The sequence below is a fragment of the Carettochelys insculpta genome, chromosome 24 (assembly GCF_033958435.1).
Source record: "Carettochelys insculpta isolate YL-2023 chromosome 24, ASM3395843v1, whole genome shotgun sequence".
Taxonomy (NCBI): Eukaryota; Metazoa; Chordata; order Testudines; family Carettochelyidae; genus Carettochelys; species Carettochelys insculpta.
Genome location: NC_134160.1, coordinates 5,338,727 through 5,357,495, shown reverse-complemented (window position 1 = coordinate 5,357,495; position 18,769 = coordinate 5,338,727). Strand labels below are relative to the sequence as shown.

At 59.1% G+C, this 18,769-nt stretch overlaps 1 protein-coding gene across 4 annotated transcripts in view; it reads right to left on the bottom strand.

The window, feature by feature from the left end:
* Nucleotides 1-247: 247 nt before the first annotated feature.
* Nucleotides 248-18,769, bottom strand: part of KCNQ4 (potassium voltage-gated channel subfamily Q member 4) — a 79,408-nt gene continuing 60,886 nt past the window's right edge. For 3 of the 4 annotated variants that reach the window (XM_074976048.1, XM_074976051.1, XM_074976049.1), the window contains 6 exons: nt 15,207-15,263; nt 8,964-9,181; nt 8,397-8,499; nt 6,132-6,263; nt 4,811-4,946; nt 248-4,139 (listed from right to left, as the gene is read on the bottom strand). In XM_074976048.1, the coding sequence (XP_074832149.1) occupies nt 3,921-4,139; nt 4,811-4,946; nt 6,132-6,263; nt 8,397-8,499; nt 8,964-9,181; nt 15,207-15,263 (865 nt within the window). In that variant the 3' untranslated portion in view covers nt 248-3,920. The remainder of the gene's footprint in view (nt 4,140-4,810; nt 4,947-6,131; nt 6,264-8,396; nt 8,500-8,963; nt 9,182-15,206; nt 15,264-18,769) is intronic. The other variant, XM_074976050.1, reaches the window with a different exon arrangement.

Sequence of the window (18,769 nt, the reverse complement as noted above, 5' to 3'; positions counted from 1 at the left end):
CGGGGCAGAGGGAGGGTGTGTGGAGGGGGTCCCGGCGGCGCAGAGGGAGGGTGTTCGGAGGGGGTCCCTGACATGTTGCCCTCCAGGGTGGCTGCATTAGCCCGGCTCTATCCAAAGGGCTGGCAGCGCTGCTGGCCTGGGGCAGGGTGCCACCTGCTGGGGGCGATGCGAAGCAGCTGAGTCCCTTGCGCCAGGGGCGCGGGGAGGGTGGGAGAGGAAGAACCAGGCAGGCAGGCAGCCGTCTACAGAAAACTTTATTGACCCCAATAAGTTAATAACTTAGGCCAGTGAGGTAACTATCTTCGGCTCGGAAACAAGGCTCGTGGGAACCGACGGGAGGGGTTTCCTACTTCTCCTTCGGCTGAAGCCACCCCCGGGCCGCCCCCGCCTGCCCCTCCCGTGCAGCCGCGAGCCGCGGGGCAGGGGGGTCTCTATGCACAAGTCAAGACACATGCATGAGCATGCAAGCAGCGTGGGAGGAGACCGGCTCCAGGCAGGGCTCCCGGGGGAGCACGCGGCAGGCACTACCTAGGCATGGAATGCAAGCAGGGCCCAGCTGAGCAGGAGGTGCCCCGGCCGTGCCCTAGCTCCCGTGTGCGGGCAGCCACCAGCCGCTCTTCCCTTGCAGCTGTAAGTGGCTTGGGAGCTGCAGCAGGGAAGTGGGGGGTGAACTCCTCATGCCCTAGCCTGGCAGATACCTGCTGGGGCAGATGAAGTGGGGTGGGGGTCCTTGTGACCCGACCTAGATGCCCACCGTTGCGAGCAGGGCCCTGGCAGCCTGGGGGCCCCCAGGGCAGTGGGGTGGCGGGGGGGTGGCAGGGCTGGTAGGGTGTTGGTGTTCCACAGCTGCCCCGCTGTGGCTGCAAAGACCCACCTTCTAGAGCGGGGGGGGGCAGTGACTTTGGATGGGGGCACCCCCAGGTTTTGGGAAGCAGACAAGGGCTGCATTTTCCCTGGAGGAGGTGCAGGAGCTGGGTGGAGGTGGGGTGCAGAAGGGAGCTTGGGGTAGGGGTGTGGGGGCCGGGAGGGGGTGTGGGTGAAAGAGGGGGGTCGGGACCTGGGCAGGTGCTGGGAGGGGCTGGAGGTGCAGGAGGGGATTCTGGCCTGGGGGAGGAGCACAGGAGGGGGCACAGGGTCTGGGGGGGCTAGGGGTGCAGGAGAGGGCTCTGGTTTCTGGCCAATAGGAGCTGAGCGATTTTGCTGGGGGCGGGCAGCAGGCAAAGCCCCCCTCCACAGCGCAGAGAGCCCCAGGGCAGCTGCTCTGGGCTGTGGGGAGCGATCGAAAGGCTTGGGGGGCCGGATCAGGATCAGGATCAGGATCAGGGCCGCCCCCGTTCTAGAGCCAGGCTCACAGCTGAGCTGTCACAGGCTGGGCAGCTGCGCCAGCTGTTCTAGCCCCTTGCAGGACAGAGCTGGCCCAGGCAGTGCCCCCCGCCCGCACCTCCCCTTGTTTCGCTTCCTGGCAGGGGCTGCGGCCAGCGTAAATCCGTGGTGCAAACGGGGGCACCAGCACTCAGCTGCTGGGTCTCTGCAAATGGGGGGGGAATGCAGGGCACAGGGGGCCTGTGCGACCGGGCCCAGGGATCAGGGCAGGGGATGCCCCAGCCCAGCTGCCCCAGCAGAGGGGGATCATAAAAAGAAAGATCCTATCTGACGCCCCCAAGAAAGTGCCAGGTCCCTGCAGGCACCAGCTGGCCCCTTCCCCTCCCACACCCCTCAGGATGGGCCAGGAAAGCTGCTCGGGAGAGGCAGGGTGCAAACCCTTCGCTGCAAGCTCAAGAGCTGCTCTCAGCCACCCAGGAAGGCCGGTGCCTGGTGGAACCAGGGGCACAGGGCAGAGCAGCTGGGGCACATGCAAGCCGGGGCAGGGGACTGAGTGCACATGGTGAGAGACTGGGAGACACTTCACCAGAGGTGGGAAAAGTGACTTGAGTAAAAGTAAAGCTGCTTGGGGTGGAAGGGGGGTACTTAAGTACAAGTCAGTGACGTCCCTTGGGAAACGACTTGAGTAGAAGTACATCCCCGCCACATCTTGATTGTACTCAAGTATCCAGAAGCGAAAGTGCTGCACTTTACTCCAGTGCCTTTTGCAGTACATGTCCCACCCCTGCATTTCACTGCCTAAGAGGGGGAACTCGCAGGCACTCGAAACACATCGCACCTCCCTGTCGAGGCCGGGCTCCCTCGAGTGACGGGAGCCACACACACAGACAGACGGCGCCTCCGGCAGGTGTGTGGCAACAGTGGGGTTCCCATTGGGAACAGCGTTCTGCATTCAAAGCCAAACCTGCCCCGAGATGGACCAGACGACTCTGAAATCTCGGGGCCTGGCCCCACCTGCCCTCACACCAGGGCTGGTTCCTGCTGGAGTTCAGCCGTAGCCTGGCTAGAAAACAGGCCTGGGGAAAGGTCCCGAGTCCCGTGCTGAGGCAGCCAGCTCCGACTGCCCCCAAACGTTCCTGACCATGGAGAGCGTGCAGAAGTCGGGGGTCTTTGGGGAGCAGAGGCGGGGGGCTAAGGCCCCCTTCCTGCAGCAAACACACAGAGCCCCTGGGGCCTGGGTTTGAAACGAATCGGTGGGAGGGCAGGATCCAGGGCCATGGCCCCGCAGGGCTGTGAAAGCCGAGCAGGATGAGTGAGGAGAGCAGGTGTCCCAGGGGCGCCCCAGATACCCTGAGTGAGGCTGCAGAAGGGGGCAGGGAAGAGTCGCAATTCCCTTGGGGAACAGCCTCTGGGAAGATGAGGTCTGGGGACACTGGGTCCCTAAGCTACCGACGCCTTCCATGCCCCTAGATGTGTGGTGGCGGCAGCCAGGCAGGCAGACTGGACATGCTGGGGGCAGAAGAGCTAATGCTAAGTGACACCATTCTTACCCTTCCCCTCCTCCGAGCTGTGCCCACAGGTGCCCCCCAACAGCCACAGGCAACAGACCCCCTCCAGCTGGCTCTTAGCTCCGCAGCCGCCCGCAACAGGGCTGCATGTGGCCTGTGGGCCACTTACACTGTCAAGTCCAGTCCGGCTGGGCCCTGTGAGCCCCCAGTGACTTGAGCAGCCCAGGGTGTGGGGCAGTCACCGACTGCTGGGCCCGCCCGACAGGAGGAAAGGTGGCATGTTGAAATGCGGCGGTGTCCATGCAGCGGCCAGGCTCCACTGGGCTTACAGCGTCGCAGTGGCAGCTGCCGGAGCCCTGCTGGCTGGAAGATCAGAAACGCGGGACCACGAACCCGGCTATCCCACACCCCCGGCTCGGAAGGAACCGCGTTCATTCGAGTCACGATGGCCTTGGTTTAGCCCCGGGCAGTAAAGAGTTGTCTAGCCTTGCATAGCTGTCAGGAAGAACCCTGCTGCGACGGCAGAGGACGACGGCGAAGGCAGATCCGCCGACCTGCCTGCTGAGACGCTCTCAGTTCTTGCGTACCCTGTGTCAAAGCTCACTCAAGCACAGTTCTGGGGAGGCATCCATCTCCCTCCAGCGGAGTTGGCCTCCAATCACACCCCCCACAACCAAGGGTGTGCAGAGACTGGGGGTTTCCTCTGCGGAGGAGATACCTGCAAAGGCCATAGTCTGGAGCAGCTGTACAGACGGGCAGCTTAGCAACCAAAGCAGGTCCCCGGCCTCTCTCTCCTCGGGTTTGCAGGTTAACGCCTGAAGAACCTCTCTCTGCTGCAAGCCCAGGGCTCCTAGCCCCTCTCTGACCAGCTGGCTCCCAGGGGCCAGACACTCAGTGCTTAACAGTGCCGGTTTGCACAGGGTCAGAAGGAAGACTTGTTCAAGTAAAATCACGGGGAGGTTCATAGTGCATCAGGACCGAGGGTCGGTCTTGTGGCCTGCCGGCTATCGGTACGGCTGTCTACAGGAAGGTTCCCCCCCAGGCTTGCGCCCGGTCCCCCCGACTCTCTCCCTGTGAGGGGAACCCCTCTCAGTCCATGTTGGTGCTGGCCGACCTGGAGATGTTTAAGGTCTGGGCAGACATGGAGATGTCCTCATGCTCTACGGGGCTGTGGTAGTCAGAGGTGATGTCTGGGTCGAAGGCAGGGATCTGCATGGCCGACAGGGTGAAGGAGTTCATGGAGCCTTTCCGCAGGCACTGGGAATAGAAGCCAAGTAACAAGTCCAGCTTGTGCTCTATGGACTGCACCTGCAGGGGACCGGGAAGAAGAGAGGGGGACTGAGCGATGCCTGGTGTCACTGGAATGGGGGTGCAGATTGGGGGGACAAGGGTTCACCAGATTTGGGGCGGGGGGGGTTACGTCCACTGCTCTGTTTTGTGGAGCTGGAAATAGAACCCAGGCGTCCAGGCTCCTGGCCCCCACTGCTCTAATCACTGGATCACACAACCAATCTGGAGCGGGAGTGAAAACCCAGGAATCTTGACTCCCAGCCCCCGGCTCCTTTTACTACACTGCTAAAAAAATAACGCGAACTTTGGCCAGAAGTGGGAAAAGTACCTGAAAAGTTACTTGAGTAGAAGTGCAGCTGTTTCCGCTTCTGCGTTCTTGAGTACAATTCAGATGTGACGTGCATACCGGTGTGTACTTTTACTCAAGTAGTTTTCCAGGGGGGCACCGGTAACTTGTACTGAAGTACACCCCCCAGCAGCTGCACTTCTACTCAAGTAACTTTTCGGGTACTTTTCAGACCTCTGCCTATGGTCTATCTTCCAACACCCCCCAGGCTGTGGCTGGACGGACAGGGAGCCAGCTGGCTTGTTTCTTGCTCATCCACACATGGCAAGCCTAGGGGCCGGGCGTATGTTCAGAACTGTGCACGGTACTGCACCTGCTGCCCTCTTCCTGATCCCGGCCTTACTTGTTTCTCCACTTTGACCACCCGGCCCATCATGCTGAGCTCGTCCACCAGGTCGGGCTCCAGGGATGGCTTTTCTCCTTTCTCCCGGATCTTCTTATCGACGATGACGGCCCCCCGGCCCACGATCTGATCCACGCTGCGGGCGAGAAGACGACAAGAGGGGTGGGGACGGGGAAGGAGCAGGAGCCTTATTTCAACTACAAGGCGCACAGTGACACGGGTCTCATTGTCAGGCAGGCCCAGGCCCAGAGGTCACAGAGAGCACAAGGGAGACGCTGTGAGAGTTTACGGTCACTATGTTGGGCTTTAGGGGCACGAGAGGTGACTGTCCAGGCTAAGGGCTCAGTCTCAGGGTTTTGGGGTCCTACAGGGGTCAGGAGCACAGTTCTTACTGTACAACCACTCGCCCACTTCTAAGCCCTTTTCCCCGTCATCCTGCCTCTGTGACCTTGACTTGCCCGAACCCCGCCCGCGGGCTGCTTCCTGCTGGCCCCCAGGCGCTGCTACCTGTGCCAGGCTGGCTGGGGTCGTGCTGGCGAGACGGCACCCCCGACGCATTCACACCAGCCGCCTCCAAGTGAGCTGTGCCGGGGAGAGGCGTTTTGTAAACCGGCCGTCGGGGGCTCTGGGCACAGCCCCCTCTCGTCTCACAGCGCCAGCCCCTGCTGGTTAAACTACAGGGCGAAGGCCCCGATTTTTAACAGTGCTTCAGCCCCGCCATGCCGACCGCAGCAGTGCCTAAGTGACTGGGGCTCCTAAGAGTCTTTTTCAAAGCGATTTAGGTACTCAGGCGCCTCGGTCCCATTGGTGGTGAAAGGGCCTGTATCCCTTGTGACAAGGAGTGCGGGGGACTGAAACACCCACAACTGCTCAAGAGCTGGGCCCCAGGGCTCCATCCAGAGCTCACTGACTGCTGCCGGCCTTTGCCTGTCGATCTCAAAGGGCTCTGGGCCAGGCCCTTCTCTGGACCGGACCTGCCCTGGGTGGGGAGTGTGGGGGGGCACAGAGTTGCTCTCTCAATTACGTGGCACCGCGTCGGGTCTGGCCAGCGGCTGCAGTCGCCGGGAGTCGCCATCCCCAGTATCAGAGAGGCAGCCGTGTTAGCCTGTGCCTGCGAAACAGCCACAAGTCCCGTGGCACCAGATTTCCCGGAGCATCAGCGTTTGTGGGCGAAGACCCGCCCAGACGCGGCTGAAGTGGGTCTTTGCCCACTAAAGCTCACGCTCCCATACAGCTGTTAGTCTCCAAGGTGCCGGAGGACTTCTCGCTGTCCCCGGGCAGCGGGAGCGGCTGGGCTGGGGTGGGTGGTGCAGCTGCTCACCGGGACTGGAGGCTCTTGATGCGGCCCAGCATGTCGAGGTGGCCGGCGGAGTACTGCTCGATGACGTCCTTCACGTCGTAGGGCCGCAGGGTCTCCTTGAACTTTCTCTTCGCCACCAGGAACTTCAGGGTCCTGCTGGGACAGGAGGTTTTCTCAGCGGGGTTGGGGGAGGGTGGGTCTCAGCCGCAGGCTTGGGGCTACCTCTGAGGTTCTAGGACAGCTGAGTTCCAACCTGGCCCCGGTCCCTGGGGATGGGCAGACTCTGACCGTGGAACCCTGGACGACCCACCTCTCGGCACAAGGAGACCGTGACCACAGAACCGTCTGTCCCCGTCCCAGCACACAGCCAGCTGCTCTGCCCGCTGGGTCCGTCCCATTTCTGACCTTGCCATTGGAGGGCGGGGATCAGGCACACTGCAAGCGGAGGAGAGTCAGGCCGGGGGAGACAATCTCTCCGGCCTAGAGCCATTACCAGCTCACCCTGGTCCCTCGCCTCTCGCTATGGGAAGGCAGAGGGGAAGAACAGCCCAGCCTGTAACTACAGGTCGAACCTCTCTAATCTGGAATGCTCTTGTCTGGCACCATCCATAGTCCGGCATGAGTTCAGGTACCCGGACAGCCACTTCTCATGGGGGTGGCCCTGTTTCCCATGATCCCATAAAGTTCGTTTCCAGCCACCAGTCCTGGCTCTCAGCGTTCTGGGCTGTTATTTAGCTGTAATTTACCCCAAATGTCTTCTCAGAGCCCAGTAAGCAGTGGAAGTGGTGGTCACATGGAAGACAATTTAAACTCCTGTAGTCCAGCAAATTCTCTCATCCGGCACCAGTCAGGTCCCAAGGACGCTGGAGTAGAGAGATTCAACCTGTAGCTCCCTGCACCTGGGTCTTCAGTCACCAGCTCCTTCGCCACCAATTAGCAGAAAAGCTGCTAAGGCAGCCGCGGGAGAGAGGGCTCATTAGCAGGGCTGTGACGGAGCATTTCATAACCCTGAGCAGCTTTTGTGCATACAGGCGTCGTGAGCTCAGCTAGGACAAGCCACATGGGAGGCTCAGACGTGCGTTCTGCCAGCTGGCGCCAAGTGGCTTCACTTAGCTGGTGATGTTAGGTAGGCACATGCCCCCGGGGTGAAAGCCGGCGCTGCGGGAAGGGCTGCTGCCACAGACCAGCGGGGGCTGGGGTGTGCCCCCGCATGGAGGAACCGGCTGATAACTCAGGCGAAGAGGAAAAGCTGGGGGAGATTTTTCGCAGGCTGTTCCCCCGTTCAGTACCAGCAAATCACAGGCAAGTGCCTGGGCTGTGGGGGCAAAGAGCTACTGGGATGACCAGACCTCACAGCTGGTCTTGAAAAATGCAAGAAGAGAACTGTACCTCCAGGAGCTCTGACTACCAGTCTCCCCGTCCCCTGTCCTAACCACTAGGCCGCCCCTCCCTGCCCACACCTGGGAAGAGAACCCCGGAGCCCTGCCTCCCCCACACTCAAATCCTAGACCTCCCTCGCCTTCCAGAGCTGGCAATGGAACCCAGGTGCCCTGGCTCCCAGCCCTCTGCCCTGCTCAGTTAAGGGTGTGTTCTGATCGCGTAGGCAGTGTTCCCTGGAAGCTGAGCGCATGGGCGGCTGCTCAGGAGAGATTCAGGTGCTGCCCAGCTGATTAGCAGAGCGCCCCCAGGGTCTACTGGTGGTGCACATTGCACGTGCCTCGGTGCACATAACAAAATTTATTCTGCTAGTGGATGGAAAAAACAAGAGGGAAACCTGCTCCCAGTATCTACTTTACACCTGTGAGCGCCCCACATCCCCTCCCTGGTAGCGAGCCAACAGTGAATGGGCGAGGGGGTATTTCCACATAACTTCCCCCAGCTCTTCTCTCAGCCCCTCTGCCCCTCTCTGCAGTCCGCCTGGCTCAGAGATGAGGGAAAAGGCCGTCTGCTGTCGGCACAGGTTAGCCATGTGGAACAGAAAACCCCCCTCCGCTCGGAGCATGAAGAGTGGGATGCTGCAGAGGTCGGGTGCCTGGATCGTGGAAGGGGCCACTCTCATTCAGGGGTTTTCAGGGTAAATTAGCCCTGCGCACAGAGCTAGGCTGCTCCTCCCCTCCCGGTCACTGGCTGGCCCAAGCAGCCCGAGATCAGAGCCCTGAGGGAAAACGTCCGAAAGCCTGGACAGGGGAGAGGCCCCAACACAAACCTCCTGCCGGAGGCACCTGGCAGCTGGGGGGCCGGGAGGGTGTGGGGGAGGCCGAGGGAGGGCTGGTTAGCTGGACTCACCTGACAGCCCGGATGAGCATTTTCACAGCCGGCATGATGTCCTCGAAGGTCAGGTCACACTGGTAGCCCTTCTCCTCGGTGCTCTCCTCTGCCGGGCCGTCAGCTGAGGATGGAAAACGGGGACATTCCAGAAACAGCTGGGAATGGGCTTCGAGCCTCCCCCGCCAGGTCTGTTACATGGGTGCAAAGCTCCCCCTACTGTGACCCACACCCCGCTCCTCTCTGCAGCTGTCTGCATGGGCAGGCTCCTTTGGTTTACCATAGATAACATGGGCTTGACTGGGTTCAGCTGCAGGTCAGCGGTACCAACTGCCGGGCTCCTCTCAAAGATGGGCTTCATGGCACTTCAGCTTCTTCCTAGGCTCCCCCTCCCGCTCTTGGGCCGGCCTATCCCCATTTCACAGAGGGAGAAACTGAGGCACGGAGCAGCGAGTGACTTTCCTGACGCTGCCCAGTCGGTCTGTGTCTGAGAAGCACCAAAATGAACATGCAATGACCAGGTGCCCGGCCCCCCCCGCCGCCCCTTCGGGGTCCTCTCGGCTGGGGGAAGGGGCAAACGGCATTTACCCTCCACCGGCGGCCGCGGTTTGAGCCTCAGCGACGCCCGGAACCTGGTCCTGTCGTTGAAGCTCCAACTCTTTTGGACCTTGGTGGGGCTGATGGCCTCAGGGACGTTCTCGGTGCTGGGGGAGCGGTGCAGGGGCGGGGCCAGGTGCTGCTTCCCCCGGCCGCCCTGCCGCTGCGAGTTGTTGAGGCGGATGCGGTCCTTGATGCCCATTTTGTTGCTGTGGGGCAGGGAGGACAGTGGGCATTAGCCTGGGGAAGGGGCGCCGGCACTCAGCGGGGAGCCTGGGAGGGCACGCATGGCTTCTGCCTACTGGAGTGGCCAGATGCAGGGCTCCTTGCTCTGCAAAGCCAGCTGGAGCGCGCGCAGGGCTTGCCCTGGTGCTAAGGGCTGGGGAAGGAGGCTCACCTCAGCCCCAGGAGCGCCTCACAGGCGGGGGAGTCCCTGTGTGCGAAGGGCCTGCAGCTTGCAGGGGGCGGGGAGCCAGAGTCTCACTGCACGCTTTGCAGCTAGGGAGCAGACTGAGCCAGCTGGTTTAATTAGCAGTGACGGGGCCAACTCGACGAGCTGCAAAGCGAGCAAAGGCGCAAGCCCCACGGCCTCTGGGGTAGATGCACACTGCCCCAGTGCTGGGTGAATGCACCTGGTTAATGGTGCAAAATGACCCAGGGCCCGGATGCACTGAAATGAAAGATTGATGGGCCTGGATTATCCAGTGGGGGCAGGAGGTCTGGGCATTGCATTTTAAACATCGCACAGACAGCAAAGAGCAAGTCAACGGAGAGGGGACAAATGGGGCTACGGGTGACATGGAGAGAGAAACATACGGAGCACACGGCAGCCAGGCGAGGAACCACCTGGTATGAAATGAGGAAATGCAGAGACAGCAGGGCAGGAGGAGACAGACAAACACCTGCACCTGGCTGGGCTTTGGTACACAGCTTTGCTGAGCTAGCGAGCTGAGCCCCGAGGGCGCTGCCCCAACAACCGGCGTTTCCTCTACATTTTCGCCTCCATGGGCAGAATAAATTTTGTTACGTGCCCCAAGGCATGCGCGGATGAGCACCACCAGTAGAAACGCTATATTTGGGCGGCCCCTGGATCTCTGCTGGGCAGCCGCCCAATTGCCCAGCTGAGAGGGAATGCTGCTGCTTAGGACTCAGGGAAGACACTTGGGTCTTGGGTGTCAGGAGGTACTGCAGATGGCTGCACCGCAGCCGGTGGAAGCAGCAGCTTTAGCCTAACTGCAACCTATCCACACCGACGCCGAGCCCTCCGGCGTCCTAAGCCAGTGTGTTACTGAAGCACCTTCAAGGAGGAGCCACCTTCTCTGTCTCCGCACTCATCCCGGGCCTCGCCCCTTGCAATATCCTGCTGATCCTTTCAGCAGCAGATTAGAAAAAGCAATGCCGTGTGCTGATGGCTAAACTCTGCCCAGCCTGCAGAGGGGGAAGAAACCATTTGGCAAATGATTATTTAGGTGGGTCAGGACCTACTTCCACCCCCACTCTGGCGTCGCTTTAAAAGCTGCCCTCCGTGGAAGCTGTGCATTAAAACCCAGCCTCGTTTACATAGGACCTACACCAAAACAATGCTCTGTGCTCACCCCTCCGAGCAGCAGAGCCGCAGCCGTTAGCTCCCCAACACAAGCCCAAGGACCCCGGACAAATGAGGAAATACAACAGGAGGGACGTGTTTATTGCTACGGAGATGGAAAAATGAACAAGGGCCAAAACGAAGCAGGGGCGGGAAATGACAGATCAATAGGGAAACACGTTCCAGAGAGGGGGTTGGCAGACAGCGAAGACAAGGAATTAGACTCTTGTCTCTGGCATGGGGCTAGATCAATGGCTAAAGTCAGGTGAGTTCCCCGGGCACACAACAGAAGAGTCAGGGCCTAGCTCTTTCTGATTTTATTATTTGGCATCAGCTGTGGCAGCCCTTGAGAGCCCAGCGCCAGGCACTGCACACGCCTTATGGAGGCCTTCCCACACTGTCCCTTTTAACGGTTCATTATCTCAGCCATGTCTGGAGCTGCCATCTGGCTGGTGGGTTTCCAGACCTCACTGGCACCTGCCTAAGACCCAGCAGGGCCACAGGGGCGAGTGGACTGGTAAAGACAGCATGGGAGGCAAGTCTGGAGGGGAAGCCTCAGTTCAGCAAAGTACCAAGCACATGCTTCGACGCGTTGCTGAATCAGGGCGAGAAGACAGCAGAGGGGTCAGAGGAGTACAGGACACAAGGGCCACGGGGGCAGAGTCTCAGGAAGGCTCCCATTTAGCATCTGCTTGTAAGGCAAAACCAGCAGAATAGTCAGGGAGGGGAGAACTTGGAGGGGCTCAGGGACAATGGGCGTTTGTTACAGGACCAGAGTGCGGCAAGATGGCCATTGCGCCTTGGTCTCAAGACCAAATTTAGACACTCACTTGTTAACTGGACCTCGCTGGGGTGTTTCTAATATCACCACGACATTGCATCTCTTTGCCAGTTCACCTGCATCAGTGGCCTCAGGTGAAGGCATCTTCGCCATGCTGAAGCAGGTGAAAAACGATCGCCAGTCAACTCTGGGACAAGCACGTTGGACTGGGCTCACCCTGCTGAACACCCCCTGTGCCACTGCACGAAAGCTAGATTTTCCCTCGCTAATTCGTGTGTTCACCCTGCAACTTGTTCAATTTAAACAAAAATCCAAATTACGTCTTGCTCCGTTTTGGTGCCTTAGTTTGTTTTCATGTGGTGGTGTTTTTTATGTTTATTACGGCTGGAAGCCTCAAAAGCTGGGAGTGGCCCAGGCCTCTCTGGACTCTGAGAGGGCCCAGTTTGCTACGCAGCTGGAGTCTAAGCCCCAAACATGACCTTAGAACTTACTGCCCAGGCAGAAAACAAAGGGAAGGCTGCGCAGGATGGTCATGCTACTGGACTGGAGTTACCATATTTGTCTGTATCAGCATCTACCAACTTGTGTTAATGCACTATGTATATATACAGGTTGAACCTCTCTAATCCAGAACTTGCTTGGCTGGTAACCTCCGTAATCCGGCATGATTTGAGTTAGCCAGGCAGCCACTTATCATGGGTGTGGCCAAGTTTCTCATGGTCCCATAAAATTTGTTTGCAGCCACCAGTCCTGGCGGTCAGTGTTCTGTGCTGTTATTTAGCTGTAATTTACCCCTAAATGGCTTCTTAGAGCCCAGTCAGCAGTGGAAGTGTTGGTAATGTGCTAGACAATATTGACCTCCGTGGTCTGGCAAATTCTCTCGTCCAGCACCGGTCAGGTTCCAAGGGTGCTGGATTAGAGAGGTTCAACCTGGGGCACACGAATACAACATGATACAGATACATTCCTTCTCCAGGATGTCTTTTCTAAACATTCAAATATGGTAATCCTACACTGGAAACATGGTGAAGAGGCATTTGGATGGGCAGCTTTGGGGGATTGGGCCTGGCTCAGCCCCAGAGGGCTCTAATAAAGCAAATTTTCCCATTAGCAGCGTCACGTTCCACCTCCGAGCAGCTGGCTCCCCAGCGTGCCGAACAGTCATCTCAGGGAGCAGTGGGCAACGGCAGGCCTAGCTCCCAAGCCCAGCTGGACCACAATGGGCTTGGGATTGGCTTATAATGTAGACTTGCAACTGAAGCTTGCGTCCCTCTCCCGGAGGCTGGCAAGGAAAGCTGCGGGGACAACCTTGGCTGGTGTCACCTGCAGCTTCTGCAGGCCTGGCAGGTTCCAGAATGCGACCGGTTCTAGAACACGGCAGGTTCTAGAATGCGGTGGAGGTTCTAGAATGCATTGAATTCAAAGCCTCGAACCTCTTGGAGCTTTGCAAGGCTCCAGCACCACTCCAAGATGAGGGGTGGGGAGAGAGGCGGAGACACAACGTTCTAGATGTTCTCACCGGGTCAGGAACTCCCCCCTTCCAAAGCCCTGCCCGGTTCTAGAACGGCTCTTCAAGCCTTTCCCCCGCCACACCCCACCCACCCAAACCTGTCCGAGTTTCACCATCGCGCCGTGGGCACATGCCCCGCATGCCAGCAAGCACGACCGTCACATACCATGCAAACAATGGAGGCAGAGCCCTAGAGCCCATGATCACTACAGAACAGGAGGGGCGGGGCCTGGCGGTTTGTCATCAGCGATCGGTTCGGTCTCTCGATCGGCCCTTTCGCTGTGGAGAGAATAACACGACCATTTCCGCTTCGGCCTCTTTCGAAGGGGGACGGGGGAGGGGCGCTGGGCTGGAGCCAGAGATGGGAAAGGCCTCCCTCCCACCCCAACCGCCTTCAACCCCAGAACTCTTGGGAGCTTGGCCCATTGGAAGACCCCAGGAAACAATGTTGGGATTTTACCTGGCCTGAGGTGGAGGCTCCTGGCCATTCTCGGGGGTAAACAGATCGCTTTGTGCAAAAAGGTGGGGGGGGGGGGAAAAGAGTTTGCAACTTTCACAGCCCCCAGCCCTGCCTTGGCTCTGTTCCTCTGGGGATCTCAAAGCACTTTACTGCTGCATTCACCCAGGAGGTCGGGCAGATGTATCGCAGGTGGGGAAACTGAGCCTTTAAATGGCCCTGGTCAAGATTACAGAATACATCAGGCCTGGGACTAGAACCTCAGGCATCCTGAGCTGCTAACTCTCTCTGGACATGGGGGATGAGAGTGCCCAGCTAAGGGGAGCGCGACAATACCAAGGCTGGGTCATGGAGCCCCCCTGCCCCAAGGCTGTGGGACTTTGGTCTTCACTTGCTGGACTGTAGCCCCAAGACTAGCTTGATCCTCGGACAGGAGCTTGCATCAAACTCTGGGCAGAGCATCCTCAGCCCAAGCCCGGAGAGGAACCACCTCCAGGCTCATGATGGATTCAGCCCTCTCTCATCACTAACCCGCCAAGTGGCAGCCCCCCCGCTGTGGGATTCCCACTAACCATAATGTGACCGCTGTAGGAGAAGCTGCCAGCAACCCAGGGAGAGGAGACCCCCTCCGTAGCCAGGCAGGGGAAGTAATTGCACCTACACAGAAGCAGCCGGCTGAGGGGACTGCTCTGTGTACCTGCAGTACCCCATGACCCGGCCGGGGCAGCCTAAAGCCCTCTTAGCAGAGCTGCCACCAAGGCAGAGTTCTCGCTGGGGGGATTCCGAGATCTGGAGAGGGGGTTTCATCTCAGAGCCGGCCGAGAGGCCGAAACCTCCCAAGGTTTTGCCCCAGGAAATGTTCCAAAATGTTTTGCTGTCACTTGACAGCTTTGAGGTTGATGCCCTATCCTAAGAGATCAACCTGAACCCGTCCGCAGTGAACACGCTGGACAATTTCCGGCTGAGCAGTCAATGGAATCAACGGAGCTCTTGCAAACCAGTTCAGTTCCGCTGACCTGGTATTTTCCAGCGGAAACTGATTCCACTGGAAAGCCCCCCGCCCCCCGCCCCGTGGCTGAGCTTCCCAGCATCCATTTGCTTGGCCACATGGGGATGTTAGGAGAAGCGGAATTCAAGGGGCTGTCGTCGTAGAGGGGGCGCAGAGAGCAGGAGGAGGGGAAGGGGCTCAGGGTTCTCACTTCCTCCCTACGCAGCGGAATGAAGCAATCTACAAGAGCTAAGAGTCATTCCAGAATCGGTTCACATTCAAGCACCCCTAGAACCGTCGTGGGTAGATTTTCAGGGCAGCATTTCATGGGGCTACAGGCAGAGATGGAGGATGAACTCAGAGACCAGCCTGGAATTTGCAGAACTGCCTTCATCTGCTTTTGAGCTTTTGCAGAACAAAACCCTGAGGCGGTGGGGATGCAGACCCAGGTTGTATCCAGACCCCAAACTTTAGTACTGGGGCTGGGTAAACACTTTCACAGTGCGTCAGGCACATTCAGCTAATCCATCACCATGATGTCAGTGAGGCTCATCCCATTCCACAGAGGAAGAAACTGAGGCACAGAGGAAGAAACTGAGGCACAGAGCAGAAGGGTCACATCAGAGCCTGCCCAGCACTCTGATCACTAGACCACAAGCCTCTTCCATCACAAACGCTGCCAGTGTCGGTCCATCTCTACCCATACGCTTAATCCACCCCCCATGGCTGCTCTGGAGATGCACCGGTCTACATCAAGGAGAGCAGGCATATCTCCGTTCCTACAGCCCTCGTTGCAAGGCCGAGAGGGGTGGTCATGCACATCCCCAGCAATCTGCACATCCACGCAGGCTCTGCCCCCAAAGCAAACACTGCCCCCAGCGAGTCTTGGGAAGCGTTTCCAAGCCCACGCTACCTCTGTTTCCAGCCGGTGGGAATCCGAAAGAAATGCCGCTTACTACTAAAGATCTGGCTAGAGAGTGGAGAATAAAAAGGTACAGAAGAAAAGAAAGAGACAGTTAGGGAGACAAAAGCCACGGGGGGCAGGGGGCGTGGCTGCAGAGCCCAGCTCCGCTAAGGCGTGAAGCAATGGTACGGGTGTGGATGTCACCATCTGCAGGCTGGGAAAAGGACAGCAATGTCTGACATCCCCTGACAGTAATGCCACCGATGTGCAAGGTGGCAGGCGGCCTGCCGAGACAAGGCTGGAACTTGCGAGTCCCATCGCGCGGGGACGAGGAGGGCGTCGCGAGCGTGCTCAGCCAGCGGGAAAGGCCTGGGTGCGCGGAAGGAGTGAGCTGTGAAAGCGCCCGCAGGTGGCACGCTGAACTCTGTGGCACTGAGACTTTCCCGTGCAGTTCTTTCCCCGGAGCTTGTCAACATGGTGGCAGCGGTGGGCTCTGAGTCCTGCTACTGTCCCTGTCGTGCTTGGACGTGCCTCCCCTAAAGAGCCCCATTTATCCAAACAAACTGCCTCTGCTCAGTTTGGCTGGGGCAGAGCTCCAGGCTGGAGCCAACCACCAACCAAAGACAGAGGGCTGACCAGTGAGGCACAGCTGTGGAACGCCTCTCTCTCCACACCCCGTGCAAGGCCCTGCCGAGACCTCCGGCCTCCTGAGGTGGGCCAGCAAACCACCCAACCTGCACCAAATTGTCCCGCCAACGCCGTGACCTGAGGCGCTGGGGGCAGGAGCTGAACCCCCGCCGAGTGCTCTGAGGAGAGGTAAAAGGCTTTCCCCACTTCCTTGCCCTGCAGGAGACATCCTGGAGGGTTCGAGATCTTAGCGAGGGCTGTGAGGGACAAGGGACCCTGCAGGTTCAAGGGAAGGGGCTCTGGTTCAGTTTGGAAGTGGCTAAGCTGCACCTGCTGCACGTGAGAAGCAAGAGGCCCAAAGCACTGTAGTTTGTGTAGGTCCTACATAAACAACACAACGTTTCCCTCTCAGGCAGCGGGCCAGGGGGTGGCCAAATTCCTTAGCACTGGGGCTCGCTGTCAGAATGGGTCGTAAATAAAAATGTGTTGAATCAAAGTAACTCTTCCCTTTCCCTGACCTTCCCTAGGCTCCGGAGCACTCTGAACACGGCTCAAAATTCGACTCACAAGCTGACTGGCGGCATCTCCTTTGCCACTGCGCCTGCTATTTTCTGCCCATCCCGGGGAACGTGTTCTCCAGCCCCGCACGCGTCTCCTGGAGCAACAGCTGCAGAACAGGCCAAGGCTCAGGCGGGAGGGCACCTACCGTCGGGTGAGGCTCCGGGTGGGAATACAGAAATAGAGGCACTGCGGCTTGAAGAGGGGGGTTACCTGAGCCGTAAACACTTTGGGGCCGGCGCGTCTTCCTCTCTCCAGCTTCGGGGGATGAGTGGGGATGGGCGAGAAATGGTGGGGAGGTGGAGAGGGGGAGGAGAGAAAAAGAAGATGATAATGCATGAGAGGCGATGTCAGCGCAGCCGAACGACCACAGGACCGGACGGGGGAGACATGGACCCATCCAGCAGTATCTCACCTGAGGCCCAGTCCCGTCAGGGCTGCACCTTGGACTGGCCCAGCGGGATTCCAGTACCTGCAGACTTCCAGAGTCCCTTTCGCATGGCCTAGAGGCCCTCCAAGGGGGCCAGGCCCTGGGAGCACTGGTGTGAAAGGGACGGTGCAAAGCCCCACACGTTGCTCCTCTCACCGTGCACCAATGGCCCCTCCCTTGCAGGAAATGGAAGGGCCCTGGCTGACTCAGTGCCCCCTGGTCCCCTTTGATCGTCCAGCCCTGAGCACCCAGGATGGGGGGACTGTGGGCACATGGCTGCGTGCAGTCCCCGTGCATGGCCTCTGGGGAAGCAGGCCAGCAGCGGTGCAAAAAGCATCGTCTCTGGATGACAGCCTGGGCCTGGCAAGAGATTTCTCCTCCTGCCCTTCGCCCCTGGGAGCCGGAGTTGGCTCTGCAGGAACGGGAACGGACTCTCAGCATCTCCGGAGACTTGCGAAGGAGGCTGCTTGGGCGGTTTGGCCAAAGCTCAGTTCTGTTATGTTCACCGGGAGCCGGCGCATCACCGTGTGCTGGAGAGGTTCTAGCCCACGTATCCGCCGCCTGAATGGAAGCAGGTGTTATGATCACCCCAACACTTCGCCTTTGGCTCCCCCAAGAGCTTGTCACAGACACCTGGGTTGGGGCCATTCAACCCATTTTCCAGATGGGGAAACTGAGGCGCAAGGCCACACAGGAGCAGAATTCTTCTTTCCAGCCCCCAGCCACGGGCTCCATCCCCACCAGCAGCCTTCCCTGGAGGAAAAGCCAGGTCCTCTCTGTCACACTTGGCAGCTTGCTCTGAATCACAGGCCGCTAATCCACTTGGAACCACAGCTCGGAGGTTGGCCTAGGGCTAGTTAGTTCTTTTTGTGCTCGTCCAAACACGGCTACCTCCAAGGCAGCTGGTTTCCTGGCTGCTGCTGTCAGACACTGCATCTGCTGCAAGGGAGCCCAGGGGCAAGGCCAAACCCCTGCACACACACATCATCCCAAACTGCCCCAGCCTCATCTCTCGGCCACAGAGCCCCAGGGCCATTACATTGCTCTCCAGGCCTGATGCTGCATTCCCACCAGGAGTGCAGGATCGGGCCCATTCAGCGTCACTACAGGGCTATTTGTGTCTTTGGGGGCACGTGATTAGGAGGATCCCAGAGGGTTTGCCCCAGTTCGGAGCAGGAGGGCAGGTGACCGGGTAATCAGCCCACTGCAGACACGTTACACGACTGGGGAGTGGCAGCAATGGAAGCAGAGCCTTGGAATTACGGCTCACAGGGGAAACCTGGCCAGAGCGAGCGGTGGCCGTATCACACAGCGGATGAGAGCTCTGCTGGAGCAAAGCAGGGGAGCTCGCTTCTCTCCCTCTCTACGGCCAGCATCACCCGGAAGCTCTAAAGAAAACCAGGGCGGTGCAGGGCTTCCACAGACGAGCCGGAATCTCTTTGCTGAACTGGTTCCCCTCCGCTCCTTGGAGTCCCACAGACTCGTAGTAGAACTGGAAGGGACCTCGAGAGGTCACCGAGTCCAGTCCCTGCCCCAGTCCCGGCACCATCCGGACCATCCCCGATAGGTGTCTATCCAACCTGCTCTTAAATGTCTCCAGAGATGGAGAGTCCACAACCTCCCCAGGCAATTTATTCCAGAGTTTAACCACCCGGACAGGTGGGAAGTTATTCCTAATGTCCAACGTCAACCTCCCCAGCTGCAGTTTAAGCCCATTGCTTCTTGTCTTGTCCCCAGAGGCCAAGGGGAACAATTCTTCTCCCTCCTCCTGGAATCCCACTGGGACATCGGGATGCAGTGAAGGCAGCAACGGAGGAGCACTTCACCCCACCCAGCAGACAAGTCCAGGCAGGACCCAATGCCAAGAACTGGCTGGGACGTCACCTCGTCTGCTGGTTGCACACTGGTCAGAATAACCCTCTGCCTCCTGCTCCGTTCTCTCCCACGCAGCTGAGCA